Raw genomic sequence first — 16,642 nt, 5'->3', positions numbered from 1 at the left:
AAATCTGGATGGATTTTCCCTGGATAACATGAGAGACAGATTCTTGACACACAGATCACCTGCGACTCAAGTTTCCAGTTCTTCCTCCAGCACATCAAAAAGATCATCAGAACTGGACCTAGGAAAAATATTTTCCCCTCTTGCTTTTTTCAGAAGCAGCTGAACCGTTTCAGTCCCTCACTTCTTTTGTGGGGGGTTGTGTGGAATTTTTCGGGTTTTTTTTATAAATAACCAGAGGCACGAATAATTTCCAGCATGGAAAACTTCTGCCTAAAGAGCTAAAATTGGCATGGAATCATCCAAGAGTCACACAAGAAAGGCCTCCAGCAATGGCAACAGTCAGTGCTACCAAGCCTACCTAGAGCATTTTTTTCCACTGTGCTCAGAGGATCTGTTTCACTCCTCGCCTCTCAATCCAATTTCCACTGTCCTGCACCACAAGTTTAAAATAAGGACACCAGGAAGCATGTGTGATAAGGGGGAAGGAACAGGAAAACCACAGCTTCTTTCATTCTTTCAACACAGCCAAAAAGGAGTGGTTCTTATTATTTTTTTTTTTTAAGAAAAAGCTGCAGGGGAGCAACGAAAGGGGGGAGATCTCTGCTTTAGACATTCCCACCTCCACCACGACATATACATACATATATATATAAAATATATGTATTTATAAAGTATTCCTGCATCTAGAGGTGCTCCAGGGTGTTTTGCAGAGCCTCTGGCTCCAGTGACGACGTTTTCCATCTCAGGAGCGTGCACAGCTCCAGCCAGGATGGAGGGGAGGGAGAGAGGGAGGACAGCCACGATTCCCCACATTCCCTCCCCAGCCCAGGGACACAGCACAGCTGGAGGCACAAAAACCCCAAACAAAAGCCCCAAAAGGCCGTGCCCCCCTCGCAGCAGACAACGGAACGAGCTTGGCCACCACCGTGGAGCACCAGAGAAGACGAGATGCTGCAGAGAAGGAAGCACGAGTTCCATTTCCTTCCAGCCCTGGCTGCTGCCCAACAGCTGTTCCTTGTTTATTTACTTTAATATTTCCTTGGTTACACAAGCAGCTGCACACAGCTTAACCCCTGCCTGGGCCACCCTACCTGGGGCTGGGGCTGTGTGGCAGCAGTGCAGGGCAGGGCAGGGATGCCCAGGGTGCTGCCAAAGCTGGTGAGCTCATGGTGACGGCCACAGCTCTGCTGAAGGTGTCCTGCTGGGCAGGGGACAGGGCACCACTGATGGCAGTGAGCAGCATCTGCCCCGATCCCAGCCTTTGGAGAAGCTAGCTGAAGCTGGGAAAGCCATCTGCATTCCCCAGGGCTCGCTCTGCTGGGCAGGCTGTAATTTCAGCAGTGTTTGTGTCTGCATGCTGAGGTCTCAGGAAAGGCTTTCTCCTTCCCCTTTGGAATGCAGCCCACAGCCTCACGTGAGAGGGTTCTGGGGGCACAGGGTGCCCAGCTCCTCCCCTGGTGCCACAAACAGCCCAGGAAGGGCATTCCAATGGCCCCTCTGGCAGCTGCTGCCAGTCCAGAGATCCCTTTGTGCGCTTTTTCTCCTCTGCACAGAGCCTGTTCCAGCAGCTCGGTTTGCATTCTGGCTCATAAAGCCCAGCCAGACCCCTTGGCTCATCTCCACCAAGGAGGAGGTAGAAAACACCCTTTGCCTGCTCACCCAGAGCACTGGTTTGGGTTTTCTGCAGCCCAGCCCACCCCAACTGCCTTTCCAGTCTCCTCCCTCCCGCTTCCATTCTCCTCCTGGCTCCCTCCTGCACCAGGAGGGAAAGAAGTCACAGAACCATGGAATGGCCTGGGTTGGAAGGGACCTTACAGATCACTTTGTTACAACCCCCTGCCATGGGCAGGGACATCTTCTACCACACCAGCTTGCTCACATCTCCATCCAGCCTCTTCTGGGACACTTCCAGGGATGGGGCAGCCACAGCTTCTCTGGGCACCCTGTGCCAGGGCCTCAGCACCCTCACAGGTGAGGAATTTTTTCCCGATATCTGATCTAAACCCACTGTCCCTCAGTTTGAAGCCATTCCCCCTTATCCTGTCACTTCATGCTCTTGTAAAAAATCCCTCTCCATCTTTCTTGTTGGCTCCTCCAGGTACCAAAGCAGCTGCTGCCAGCTGCCCTCTGGGCTGCCAGGGCAGGGAGCGGGCACTTCCCCAGGTCCTGCTCCCGGGAATCGAGTTGTTTTCCAGTGGCAGCCCTGACTTGCTGTGACAGCAGCTGGGAAAGCCACAGGAATGGAATTTGGACCTAACTCTAACAAAATCCTCCCCCAAAGCAAACAACCGCCCCCCCCCCAATAAAACCCCCAGCAGCTGCAGAGATAAAGCAGAACCCAGCTGCTCAGGTGACCTCAGCCTTTCATCCTCCCCAGCCAAACCCCCAGGAACTGGAGGATTCCCTACCTGCAGGTCGAAGAACTTGCTGTACCGCCGGTAAATGACCTCCGTGGCTCCATTGGACCAGGTGACCTTGATGATGTAGACCTGGAAGGGACAGAGGGACAAATCAGAGAGAGGGGACCCAAAAAGCCCCACCACAACCCAAAAAGCCGCCAGTGCAGCCCCCACGGCTGGGTGACAACACTTCAGATCACTTCAGCAACACCACAACATAGGCAAGCCTAAATTATTGAGCCCCACTGCTGCAGCTTAACCAAATGGTTATTTCTAGTGGTGAACTGAGCTCTGTGGCCCCAAAGAGGGGCACACATTGAACGTGAAATGACATTTCAGTGTAAAAACACAGCACAGAGCCCTCCAGACACAGGAGCTAAGAACTAAACCTTGGATATCCCACCTACAGTTGCAGGTGTTGAGATCCCAGGGCAGCACCTGCACCAGCCTGGCCCCTGGGACTGGGACTGCAGGAGCTCAAGCCCCCAGGGTTTGAAACTCCACCTGTTTTGCCATGAGCAGCTCCGAGGTTTGGGTTTCTTACACTTGCTGGGGTGCAAATCACCCTCCTGATCCTTAAAACGCCCCACAATCAACCCTATTCACTGCAGGTTATTCACAGACCCCCATGTCCAGGCTTTAACTGGTGATGAGTGCAAAACAAAACACCAAACCCAGCCCATTTCGGCATTAATTCTTCCTTGAAAGACAACAAGCAAATCACAGAATGAGGCAATTACTGCTCTGATGTCCTCCCTTTAACCCTTGGTGAGGTGCCAGTGCAACACCCAAGCCATACAGATCTCAAATTGATAACAGACTGGCTGAGCAGAACCACCGCGATTTTTTTTTTTTTCTCCTAACTCGTGTGCGTATTTCCACCAGAAATTCAAGTATCAGTTCCCTGAAGAAGGACCAAAACATGCAGAAGCCCAGGTGAAGGGACCTGCTGGAACTTCTGCCGGCAGAATCAAGCATGAAGGCTCTTAAATGCTGATGGTTTAGTATTGCAAACAGAATCCCGCAGGAGTTCCACAAGGTTTTTCCCACTGAGATGCCCATTTTTCCAGGTTCTGGAAATGTGACCAACATCCTAAACCTGTATCCAAACTCAAACACCAGGAGTCTCACGTGGATAGCTCAGCACTCAATTATTTGAGTTTATCAAACCTGCTCCAGTCCTGTACCGAAAATCTACCTCAAATCTCGCTCTGCTGTTCAGAGGGCAGACGCAGCCTGAGCCACCGAGGTGAGGACACTCCTGAGGGGTGACAAACTCTTCCCAGTGGAATCACTTCCAAATTAAGGCAGAAAACGAGGCAGCGAGAGGGATCAAGTTCTTATTGCCAAAATAAAGAACCAACTTCCTTACTTTCAAACCAGTAATTCAAGGCCCACTTTTGTTGAACTCGGGTTGGGTTGAAAGGGAGCTTAAAGATCATTTAAATTACACTCCCTGCCATGGGCAGGGACACCTTCCACTGTCCCAGGTGGCTCCAAGCCCCAGTGTCCAACCTGGCACTGCCAGGGATCCAGGGGCAGCCACAGCTGCTCTGGGCACCCTGTGGTGCTTCTTCCTCACCACCTCACAGGGGAGAATCGCTTCCCAATATCCCATCTAAACCCACTCTCTCAGCCTGAAGCCATTCCCTGCTCTGCTTTCCTTCACAAACTCTGATTTTGAGATGAAGGACCTGCACTTCCTCCGTATGAACACAGGGAACACAGATGGATTCTCCAAGGCAACATCTGCTCCAGCTGGGGAGGCCTGGAAGGACCACGCTGTGCTCCAGGGGAGGCAGCACCCCACCAGAAAACCAAGGGTTAACCCGATGTTAACACACGTTCAAATTCCTTTACCCTCTCCCCAGGACTTGCTGCTGGGCCAGCATGAGCTCATGTGGGCTGGAAGCTCAGCTGATATCCCAGTTTTCTTACCAGTCCACAGCTCTCCTCGGGGTTATATCACCGCTGGCCGCCTGCCTGGAGAGAGCCTTCCACTGGGGCAGCAGGAGGAGCCAACTTTTCCTCCTTGTTTATTCCTATCCTGCCTTTATTTGGAGTCAACAGCTTATTAGACTGGGATTTTAATCAGGATATGGATATACTCGAGCCAAAATAATTCAGAGCTCTTCAGGGTAACAAAGCCACGAGGTCCGAGGGCACCCCAGGCTTCCTTGTGCCCTTTGCAGCAGAGGGAAGGAGCGTTTCTCCTCAGGGCTGAGCTCACTGGTGTTTTGCTGGAAGGCACATCTCCCAGGAGTCAGGAGAGCAGTTTCTTGCACAGCCCTTTCCAGCAGCAGAGAGGTCTCCAGGGTTATCTCCTCAACCGACTTATGGAAGGCAGAGAAGATGGGGAAGCCCACGGGAACGGGAGCTCCTCAGTATCCACAAAACCTGGGGAAAGCCAACTTCCTCTCTGCTTGTGGATATTCCTCGTCCTTCCAACAGCCCCACCCCACCAGATCTTGGTCTCTGCCACTACCTGATCCAGTCCCTGCTGGCACAGGAATAAAACACCCACTGGAAAATACAACTCTGGTGCTCTCCTCACCCAACAACGACGGTGCAGGTTTGGAAAGGGATGAACAGTGCCCTCAGCCACCCAGCGAGGGCTTCCAGAGGGACTGGACATGAGGCACCAAGCTCCTACAGACCCACAAATCCCTTCCTCAGGTGCTTTTGGAATGATCCAACTTCCAGCGATCAAGACAGCTTTAAAACCATTGCACTCGGTCCGAAGTTTCCCTTCCTGGCCTGGCACTGCACCGTGTCCTGCCAGGAGCAGCCACCATGAAGCAGCAACCTCGATAGCCCAAATTTTTTCCCAGTAGGAGCCACCCCATCGGCTGCCCCCTCAGCCCCCTGCCCTGCAGAGGCTGCTCCGAGGAGAGGCTTTTTCCCAGCCCGTGTGGGGGTGAGGACATGTGGAAGCAGTTATTGCACGGGTCTTCTCCAGCTCTGACCTCCACGGCCCTTCAGAGACATAGCACGGAGAAACCACCACAGGGCTTTTCCGTGGAGAGGGCATCTCCCCCGGCTGCAGCTGGCACAGCTCTGGGGTGTGCCCCCACAGGGATGGGGACTGGCACTTGGATCCTGCTCCAGGGATTCCTGAGGGATGGGGGAGCCAAGGGGATGGCAGGGAGGGGTGGCCGGATCCAGGCAGGGGGCTCAAGGCCCCTGGCCAAAATCAACAGCCGAGCTGTCCAAATCCCAAATATCCAAATATCTACAGCCCTCCCCGGGCCAGCTGTGCGGTCTGCAGCAGGGAAGGGAAGGAGCTGAGTCGGTGAGAGCCAGGAATGGTGGCTCCCCTTCCTCCCTCCCTCTGGAAAGGACACCTGACCCTTCTCCCAGCCCTGAGAGCCTCCGGTCCTGGGAGGTACAGAAGCCACAGGGACAATTTTTGAGGTGCAGGTGGATCTTGTTTCATGCCAGGTCACAGGAGCGTTTCTCATGACCACCAAACCCTCTCCATGCTCCCGTCCCTTGGAGGGCAGAAATGGAACAGATCCTTCACAGAAAATGGAAACTTGCAGATGCACAAGGCCAAATACAACAGACACCACTGGGATTGGGCTCCCAGACTCCTTGGGATTCCCAAACTCCCTATGTTACAAGGAAATGGTCACAAACCAACTACTTAAAAATGACCACGTGAGAAGTGTGACATCAGGACCACCAACCACCGCTCAAGGTTCTCCCCAGTCACACTAAATGCCCTAAATGGAAATAAAATGTGGAAAGAGGCCCCGTGGATCCCCGGGGTGCCTTCCCAGTGGGCACCACGAGCTTGGTCCCCTCCATCATCTCCCAGCATCTGTCACTGCTGTCCCCTCCCCAGCAGCTCTCTCAGAGGGAGAAGGGGCCAGTGGGAAATGGGGCTGAAAACCTTTGGATGGGAAGTGTCAGAAAAACGACAGTTTGCTACACGAAATGCGAACGGCACCTGGCCAACCGTGACAGAGCTGTCAGGGGGAGCTCCCGGGGGGAACACGCTGGCAGCTCATGGCAGGAGAGAGCCACGGGGAGATCCAGGACATCCCTCCTGGGCAGGAGGGCAGCCCAGGCAGGAAGGGAACTCCTGGGAGGCTTCAGGAGCCAGCTCAGACACATCCAGAGCCATGGGAGTCACGGGGACAGAGGGGATGAGAAGCCAGTGCGAAAAGGGCAGCCAGAGATTTCATCTTTTTCTCCTTCTTTTCCTCTTGAAGAAATGAAGCAGCAAGCCCTGGCAGCAGTCAGCCACCAGAAGGGTTTTTCCAGGGGCTGCTGGAGAGCCCTGGTGCTGCACACAGCAGTGGCTCCTGGCGACTTCCACTGCTCAAAGGGACCCAGGGCTCCAGAGCCATTCCCAAATCCTTGGTCTTGCTCTTCCCGAAAAGGCACAAAGTCCCACACAACAGCATGGGGAGGGAGAGGAGCTGATTCAAACTGCTGACTTGAGGCAAGGAAATTAAGAACAGATACTGGAAAAAAAAATAAAACAACAGAACCAGTTTCCCGTTCTTAAACACGAGGCCGTGTGACCTCGCAGAAGAATCACTTCTGGACTCCTTGCATAAACACACCACGACAAGCTGGGAAGCAGCCTGGGCTGCTTAAATGGGAGCAGGAAAAAGGCAGAGTGAAGGTGAGGAAAACCTAGAGCTGCAGCTTCAGCTTCTCTCCTCCTACAGGAGTGTCCCAAAGTTTTGCATGGAGATTTATTTGCACGGCATCCTGGCTGGGGGACACACACAGAAAGCCCACAAAGAGATGGCAGCTGCCTGGGAACTCTGCCTGGCACCCAGCTGAACCAGGCAGCAAGGCCACCCCAAGCTCAGCACCATCCAGCTCTGCCAGGCGGAGCCCAGGAGCAGCTCAGCCATGCCAAGGGCAGCTCTCCCGGCACGGCACAGCCTTCCCTGGGGGCTCTGCAGCGATCCTGGCGCTTCCCTGGCATCCCTGTGCCCAGAGCTCCTGCGCACAGACATGGGCAGGGTGGAAAGAAATGCCACGGTCACTTGCAAAGACACCTCCACGGGAATGCAGGGACACCAGAGAAGGTCCCCAGCCTCCAGCAGAGCTCCTGCAGCAGCTCCAGACATAACAGCCTCCAGCGGGGGCAGAGCTGTCTGCAGAGCTGTTTCCAAAGGCTTGGAGCCTGTGTGGTCTCGGGTCCAGGGAGACTGCACAATAAACCTCTCTGTGGAAAACTCCACATATTTAAAGCATCTTTCACCAGCAAAGGGAAAAAGCGTCAGTCAAAAGCATCAGGCTTTTGATTTCACCCACGATACCCCGACCCTGAAACGAGGGGAGATGTGAGAGCCTCACCCTCCCTTTGCCCACTGCACGAGAAACCCAAAGGGGCAGAGAAACCAAAGGAGCTGAGCAATCCAGCCAAGCCAGAGCGGGTTTAATATAGAAAAGGGAGTGGGAAATTGTAAGAGGAAAAGAAAAAAAAAAAAAAAAAAAAGGAGGGAGGTGGCTGGAAACAAAGAAAGTTCTTGGCACCACGCTGCTGTGCTTGGCCCCTCTCCATCAGCCTTCGCTGCCGCAGGCTGCAGGGCTGGGGAGGGGAGATGGGGGCTCCCGTGCCATGGGATGCCAAAGCTTGGAGCAGGAGAGGGAGAGCCAGCCCCCAGCTCAGCGAGCAGACAGCTTGTGAGCCCCTCACTGCTGCTTTGTGGCTGGGGAACTGGGAGAAGGGTGATGCTGGCTGAGCCGGCCCTGGGGAAGGCACGGAGAAGGCGCTGCAGCTACCGGGCACCAGGGATGCTGCCACGGGCCCTGTGGCAAAGGGGAGGCAGAAGCAGCAAGGCAGAGCTGCAGGGGGCTGGGTGACTGGGATGGAGCAGCACCAGGGCAGGCAAACCTTCACCACCACCCAAACCAGCCTGACCCAGGACTGCAAAGCAGCCGCCTCCCCTCGCTCCAGTTGATCCCTTTGATTTGTACCCTCTTCCCACCCACTGCTGTACAGCCTGACAGGGCACAGCACGGCCTGAGCACAGCGCCAGCACTGCTGGGATGGAAAGGGCACACACACAAGGCTGTGCCAAAGGCAGGGACCCCAAGGACAACCCAGCAGGGCCGGCTCAGACCCCTCAGTCACAACAAAAGCACCTGCCCCCGGTCACAGTGAAGGTCACACGTATGGATTCTTCTGTTTCCTATTTCCCACTGCGGCACGAAACAGCCGGAAGACAGAGATACCCTCCAAAGCTGAGCTGTGGGGGAGCAAGGTCAGAGAGCTGGGGGCAGGCAGAGGCCAGGGACAGCCCCAGTGCTGAGGCTCACTGCTGGAATCGAGTGTGAGCATCAGCTTCCCACACGGAGCTGCTCCCACCTCAGCAGACATGGGCCAGGCAGGATTTGGCCCTTCCACATTCAAGATTCTCAACAGCCTTGAGTAACGTGACTGGGGAAGAAAAACAAAGGAGAATTTGAGTTGGAGTGCTGGTTTTCATCCACAAAGCTAAGAGTGCTCCATTAAACCCCAACTCTGCCGAGGTGAGGAGAAAAGACTGGTGAGCTCTGGGGAGAAGAGCAGGGCCAGGCACGAGGACAGGGCAAAATTCCTACCACACTCCCTGCCTGTGGCCTGCCTCGCTGGGACAGCATCATGCAGCTGACAGGAAACGGGATGAGGCAAGGCACAACCACAGGATACAGCAGCAAAACACCACTAAGGATGCTGAGAAAGCCCTCAAACCTTTAGAGGCCACCAAGAGTCAGACTGCAGCTTCCCCCTGGCTCTCTTTCATTCCTAGTTTGGTTATCTGGGGACACGACACTGCATGGATTTCACACTACTCATGCCAACCTCCTCCTGCCTCACTCAGCTCCTCCGGCTGCCCACAGGACATTCCCACCATACCAAGGGCATGGTCACCCTTCCCGTGGAGACAGCACAGGGGGAGTCATCCCCTGATGCCCCTTTGAAGCCAGAATGATTCACAAGGGCAGAAATAACACCGAAAATCCAGGGGAATAACTCAGCTGTACCAGGTGACACCGTGCCAGGTGCCCACCGAGCTCCGCTCCAGCTGGGCAACCAGAGCACCACAAAACACAGTCCATGGGGCACGAGTTCCTCAGAAACACCTTCAGCTCTACAAATATAAGGCACCAAGGAACTACTGAGGCTGTAGATTGGCAGCTCTGTCCTCTTGTCATTCAAACACTCCATAATCGGTTCCAGATAAGAAATGGGGCTGGGCTGGATGAGGAATGAAACCACAAACGGCCCCACCGTGACAAGGAACAGAAAACCCTAACCCTAACCTCCCATCACAGCACAGATTCCACATGAAAAATGTAACACCTTCACTTTTTGAATGTGGTTCTCCTCAAATTTGTTTTAAAATACCTGTAGATTCCATCAACCAGATTCCACCACGCACTGTTAATTACTTTCACAACGAAGCTGCCACAAATGAGGTCTTCACCTTGTTGGAAGTTTTGCCATCTTGTTCACTGGGCTTGCAAAATAAATGCTGCACACTTCTTTTAAATTTCCCCTTTTCATGGATACATGGAGGCTGGGAGTGAGAACATAACCCAGCTTTCCCAATAAATGAACCCACCCAAACAGCATGCTGCTCTCTCTTTCCTGCTGAATGGATATGTTGGATTTTGGATGGTGCTCCAGAACAACTATTGAAACCTGTGTGACTATGGAAATGTTCCTGGTAGGCAGAAATGGAGACGGGATTCAAAGGCATTGCTATTAACACATACAAACACACACATTGCAGCTGTATCAGAACAAAATATCCTGAAGCTTGCCCAAGGGAAAGAAAACCACCCAAATCTGGATTTAGTAGGAAAAAGCTTTATTTTAGGGCTTCTACTCGAGAATAACAAACACAACACTATAAAAAGGTCCCGCGTGAAGTCCTTTAAAGGAAAATCCAGTCTGTGTCAACTATGGCTTTGTTTTGGGTCTTTTCTGAATAAACATTCATTTATCAGAGACTTGGCCAGACCAGAGAAATGACAGTCTGCTACTCTGTCTCTCACAATGATTATTTTTAAACTTTACTCTTGGACTTTGCCTTCTCAGATTTGCAGGATGGCCCCGGAGGCCTCGCTGGCAGCATCCCTGAACTGTGATCACTTCACATAGGATTGGATGGGAAATGTTACTGAAAACATTACCTCAGCCACTGCCTGAAGGATGGAGTCGCCTTTTTCCTTGGATAATGGGCTGCAAAGAGCCAGAGCATCCTGCAACAAACACCTGCACAAGGATTTCTCACTGCCTCGGGTAATGCCCATGAAAAAAAGCTTTAAAACACAAGTGGAGTTAGAGGGCACAGGGCTGTGCTTGGGTCCCCAGCTGAACCCTAGCTCAGCACCTGTAGCCAGCTACCCAAATCCTGCCCAGCACCTTGCTGGGTCCTTGCCCTGCCGTTTGGGGAAATATTGTGCCTCCTGCTTCATAGCAGAGCTGCAAAAAACCAGCTTTTTGTCTCAGGCAATGCAATTCTTTTTGTATCAATTACCCAGGTGAAAGGCAAACCACAGCAGCCTGAATAGAGCCAGCTCTCCCCACTGCAGGTGCAACAAGGACGTTGAAACACTGGCTCGATCTCACTTTTCCGGGAAAGTGGAATTCATAACTTTGTTCTGTGGCCTCACACGAGCGACACAAGCGCACCTTTGTCCAGCAAAGAGAAGCCTCCACCTGATGCAGAGGAGCCTGAGCAGGGCAGGTCACCACAGGAGCAACAGGAGGAAAAGCCAGCGTGCTCCTCCAGCCTCCCCAGGGACAGGAGAGCTGCCTCAGGGACGGAGCAGAGCACATCTGTGCTCACAGGAAGAAGGCAGAGGGCAAAGGTTTTACACGGACACTTGGTAGTGGCCTCGGATTCACACTGTGCCACCAGCCACTGCCTACAGATGATTCAGCCATGATTTGCTGCCTCTCCCTCTCTTCGCAGGAGGAGGAAGGGGAAAAAAAAAAAAAAAAAAAGGTTTTGGTTTCGTATAATTAACTGGCTTTATGAATCCGCCTGGTTCTATTGATTCCTCCAGCAAGGCGAGCGCTCCCATCACTCCAGCGCTGCTCGGGGGATGCAGCTGCCTGCAGGCTGCCGGCCCCTCCCTGGGCTCAGCCCTCTGCGAGCCACGCTGGCTCCCGCTGCTGGAATTCGGTCCAAGACAAGTCCAGGGAAAGGCTGGAGGCAGAGGGATCCGCTGAGGAGGCCGAACGGCCGGGCTGCACAGCTGTCACGGACCGTGAGCAGCCGCCTTCTCCCACCGCTCCCGGAGCTCCGGTGTCCCCACCCATGGCCCCGCCATCCAGCTCTCTGCTCAGAAAACATCGCTGTCCCAGTTTTCCAGCCTCACAGGGATTATTTGTGCTATGCCCAACTCCACCCGACTTCTCCATGACGGGCGGAGGGCGAGCAGGGACAGCGCACAAAGCAGGTCGTGTGCGGCACTCGGGGTGCGTGGCCCAGCCGTGGGGACACCGCTGCTGAGGCGCACAGGAGGGGCCGAAGCGAAAGCAGAGGAGCTGCCACAGACCATCCCAGCCCGGCCTCGTTACGGGACCTGACGGCGAAGCCCCGGATCCGCCAAGACAAACAGCAGCGCACAAAGCTCCGCACGTACGCGCTGCTCCGGAGCGGGGGGCACGGCACAGCCGCGATGAGTAAGGCCGGGATGGACACGGCAGGAAAAGGGCACATCTGGAGCCGGCGCCAGGCTCAGCCAGGGCTGATAAAGCTCCAGGCCAGGGCAGCAGGAAGAAGGGGTGATAAGGAGGTGGGTGGCAGCAGCCACGCCGCATCCCTGATGTAAGGAGAGACCCCTCTGCCCTCCCCTCCTGGAGCTGGCTGCCGTCGGCTTTCCTCCAATTGTTGCTCAATGCCACAAGCCAGCCGAGGGGACCTGGAGAAGCCCTTGATCTCCCAAGAGCTCTGAAAGCCTGGCTCTTCTGACAACAGACTCCAGGCAGAGCAAACACCAAATCCGCACAACCCAAATGTGCCACGAACAGTGTGTCACTGGGTCACCCTGGTCTAAGGCAAAACGGGAGGGAAGAACATTTTGGTCTTTGTTTTACGGCTGTTACCAAGATCCACCCACAAGCTCTCCACGGGTGCCTGGAAACACACCAAAGTTTAAATCATAAAAAAAAAAAAATAGCCAAACCCACAACAGTTTGGAAGATGCCCCGGAGCACGCAGGAAGGCGCTGGGCAGGATGCAGGGGACACGAGGGATCCTTCCTAGGGACCGAGCACTACCCAGGGAGCAGAAAGCAGGAGCCGGGTGGTCCCTTGCCCCGGGACTCTGCGACCAACAGGTCCCACGGCCCCGGTGCCAAGCCACTGAGCGGGGACGCTTTCGCCCGTGGCCGCTGCCCGATGCGCGCAACCCCCGCCCGCATCCCCCGGGCATCCCCCGCGGGTCGGCACCGGGAGCGGCGTCTGGGGGGCAGCGGCGGAGCATCCCCACGCTGGCAGGGGGCACCGCGGGACCCCCACGGGACACCAGTGAGAAGCACTCCCGGCAGCGCTGCCGCCCTCCTCCTCCTCCTCCGTCCTCCCTTCCCGGAGCTCCGCGCGGGAGCGGGGCCGGCAGCGCCCGGCCTTTGTTCGCCCAGGGCCGGGCTGGGGCACTCACATAGTGCTTGTTGGGGATGCGCCGCTTCTGCACGTCCAGCACCTTCACCTCGGCGATGCTCCGCCTGGGCATCGCCGCCGCCGTGCCCCTCACACCGCGGGGAGCGGGGACGCTCTGGCGCTCGCCGCCGGGACCGGAGGCTGCAGCGCGGCCGAGCCTCCCCGCGCCGCCCGCTCCGGGGGCGGGAGGCGGCCCCGGCCCGGCCCGGCCTATCCCGGCCGGCGGGGCGGCCCCACCGCCGCCCGCTTAAAGGGGCGGCCGGCACCGAGCGTCCCTCGGTGTGTCCGCTCCGCGTCCGAGCTCAGCGCCGGAGGAGAGAGATGTTTCAGAGGGCGCAGCGCCTCCCGGTCCCTCCCGGGGAGGGGTCCCGGCTTGCCCCGCTTGCGCTCCGCTACCTCGTGTTGGTTCTGCACCCCGCTCTTGTCCCGCCACAAGAGCCCCAAGGCGGCCGTGGGTTGGCCGCCAGCAGCCGCGTCCCTAAAGGATGCAGGGGATGAGCAGGGAAAGGTCTGTCTTGGTCAGGACAAGCCGCATACCTGCGTGGAGAGACTGTGTACAAGGGCGTGTAGCGACAGGAAGGGGGAATGGCTCCGAACTGAGAGTAGATTAAGATTGGATATCAGGAAGGAATTCTTTACCGTGAGCACGGTGAGGCACTGGCACAGGTTGTCCAGGGAAGTTCCATCCCTGGAAGTGTCCGCGGCCAGGTAGGACGGGGCTTGGAGCAAGCTGAGATAGCAGGAGGTGTCCCTGCCCATGGAACGGGATGATTTTTAAGGTCCCTTCCAACCCAAACCAGTCCATGATTCTATCCCTGTGAGCCAGGAGCTGACCAACCACACCCATCTCTGCTCCTGGCACTCCCTCCTCTGCCACACTCCGTGTCCAGCTGTGCCCTTGTGCCAGCAGAGGAGCCGGGGCAGTGACCAGGCACTTCTCTACATCAGCACTTACCCGTGGCCTCCGTCTTCCCAGTAGCTCCTCAACACGTGGCATAACCACAGCTCTCTTCCCCCGTTGGGCTTTTAATTACATTATAAAGTTACTCAAGGCTTACACTGGCAGGTCATTAGTTTTCATATGAATTTAATTTAATCATAAACAACTCATCTCACTCCTTAGCGGCTCCTTAAATGTGGCTCTTTTTAATACTATTAACTTTGCTACAGCCACCCCAGAGAATTAATGGAGGTGCAGGCAGGTTGCCAGTGCTTTACTGCCCCTCCCCAAGGGCTCGTCTTCATCCTCCTCCCCCTCAGCCAAGCCCCAGACCACAGTGCCCCTGCAGAGGTGGCTGCAGGAAGGTTGCTGGGTTGTCTGAAGGGGGCATCAGGCCATGGTGACCTCCCTGCTGCCTGCTGGGGTGCAGACACAGCGCTGGGTTACTTGTGGACCAGCTGCACATCACCCGCACCCCTGCCCCAGTCATCGCTCCTCGGCCAGACGTGGAGGACATGGAGACGACCTGGGGAATCCTCCCTCCCTTCTGTCATTCTGACCTTCATGCGGGATGCTGGGGCTGGACCTGGAAGTGCTCATCAAGAGCCTGGGATAGCACCAGCATCTGGAACTGCAGCTCCTGATGTTGTGTGGAGTGCCCAAGCTGGAGCAGAAGGAGTTTTACTGTTTTCAAAAGCCCCAAAAGATGCACAAATCCTCCAAAGGATGGTGAGGAAAACATCCAAAGCTGCTGCTAAGAGAGGGAGTGTACACTGAGATGTGGAGCAACGGAGAAAGCAGATTAAGAGAGGAATAAAACAATTTCTGGTCTTCGCATGCTGAAAAGAAAAATTAAGGTAGAGAAGCAGTTCAGCATCAGTATGGCCTTCCCCCCTGAGCTGCTGAAGCGATTCCATCACTCCTGGCCCCCGGCAGCACCAGGCACTGGCTGGCAGCTAATGAGCACCCAGGAACAAGCAGGGCTTGGAGAGAATCACAGCTCAGGCTGCAAAATGGCTCCTGTGTTTAATTAACGAGTCTAATGAGGGCTGTTGAGAGGAGAGGAGAGTGGCTCTGCATGCTGCCCACATCACCTCCCCAGGGAGAAACTCTGGGAAGCGACTGTGGAGAGGCAGAGCCTGCCTTGGGCCTTGCTGTGCCTTGGTCATTTATCAAGGAATCTGTCAAGGATTTACTAAAGGAGTCCAAATGAGGGGCTTGTGAGTGACCTGGGAGTCCTGTCCCCGGCCCACACCCCTGGGGATGCTGTGCAGGACAGCAGAGATGTGGCAGCAGCACATCCCATGATAAGGTTGGGTGGTACAGGTGCAACTGAGGGGAGTTTCAGGATTAACATGTCATCCCCTGCTGCCCTAACCAGAGGCTGAAGCTTCATGAAACCAAATAAAATAACATAACTATAATAAAATAACTACACAGGAGAGGTCACGACCGATACAAGAGTCAGGAACGTGCGCTCTCCCCCGTGTCTGTCAGGATCAGCTGAGCGATTTAAAGCAAGAGGGCAAATGACTTCTGAGAAGCCACCCCTCAGCTCGGGTGTACAAATGGGTTTCTGCATAGCTCTAAGTGGACTGCAGCTGTTTGGGCACAGCTGGGCAGTCCCTGAGGTCTGCCTGATGTGAGGGAGGGAATGGAATGAGAAAGCAGTGCCCCACCATCAGCCCTGAGCTGCAGAGGGAACGCTGTCTGCAGTCGTCCTGGCATGGAGAGCCCGCTGCTGCTGCTCACTTTTCAGCTTTAGAACTGGGAGGTTGTGCCAGGTGACTGAATGTCCTGGTCCTCCCTGTGTACTGAACAAATGCATCCATCTTCCCTGAGCCACCTCACAAAGATCAGTCAAAAATTCTGCTCCTACCCCTACAGGGGAAAAATCCCTGCAGCTGAAGCCCAGCACAGCAGAGCTGGGACCACACCAGGGGTGGATGTCACTGATTCCCAGCTGCCACCAGGGATGATTTTCCACTGCTGTGACCCCTGAATTGCAGGGTTTAGGTGCCACCCATCACAGCCAGGCTGGCAGCAGGCAGCACCCAGCCTGCCCAGGGAGAACAGAACCCATGCAGGGCACATGCTCAGCCCTGAGGACAATGCAAGAAAAGTCCTGAAACCCCGAGGAGAAGCAGAGATCTGGTGGAGGGGGTGCCACAGAGAGTGAAAACCCAGGGAGAAGAGCGAGAGAGCCTTTCAGGAGCTCCAGGGTTGTGCCATCTAGTGAGTGAGAGGAAGAGCAGCAAACGTCCAGCCCCTGCCAGCCTGGGACTCGGGTCCAGAGCAGCCCAGGATGGGCTGCCAGGGCAGTGTGCCCCCGAAATCCAGCCCCATGCCGGCCAGGAGAGGAGCAACAACAACCACCACCAGCAAGGCAGGGCCAGCACCTCCGGGGAGGCTCGGATTGCTCAAGCCATGGGGATTTGGCATCAGGAGAATAAAGCAGGGCCAGGGCAGCAGGAGCACAGCAGCGTTTGGCTTCAGAGGGTGGGGATGATTTTCAAGGACTCCTGCAGAGACAAAGGGAGCACAGATGCAGCCATGGGAGGAAAGCACTCAGGCACAAGCCCCAAGACTCTCCCTGCCTGCCCTGCTTTTGTTTTCCCCAGAGAGCTCCATCAGCCCAAACTGCAAAAGCCCTTGGGCAGCCCAGAGGAGTTTGGA

At 55.4% G+C, this 16,642-nt stretch overlaps 1 protein-coding gene across 3 annotated transcripts in view; it reads right to left on the bottom strand.

Annotated features, from left to right (window-relative positions):
• The window catches only part of SH3PXD2B (SH3 and PX domains 2B), a 61,165-nt gene extending 47,979 nt beyond the window's left edge, over positions 1-13,186 (bottom strand). For 2 of the 3 annotated variants that reach the window (XM_032124961.1, XM_032124964.1), the window contains exons 1-2: positions 13,028-13,186; positions 2,409-2,489 (exon numbers count right to left, since the gene is read on the bottom strand). In XM_032124961.1, coding sequence (XP_031980852.1) covers positions 2,409-2,489; positions 13,028-13,099 — 153 coding nt within the window. In that variant the 5' untranslated portion in view covers positions 13,100-13,186. The remainder of the gene's footprint in view (positions 1-2,408; positions 2,490-13,027) is intronic. The other variant, XM_032124962.1, reaches the window with a different exon arrangement.
• Between the last annotated feature and the right edge of the window lie 3,456 nt (positions 13,187-16,642).

Source organism: Corvus moneduloides, chromosome 15, assembly GCF_009650955.1.
Source record: "Corvus moneduloides isolate bCorMon1 chromosome 15, bCorMon1.pri, whole genome shotgun sequence".
Lineage (NCBI taxonomy): Eukaryota > Metazoa > Chordata > Aves > Passeriformes > Corvidae > Corvus > Corvus moneduloides.
The sequence above is the reverse complement of the archived record's forward strand: the minus strand, read 5'-3'. Positions and strand labels throughout refer to the sequence as shown.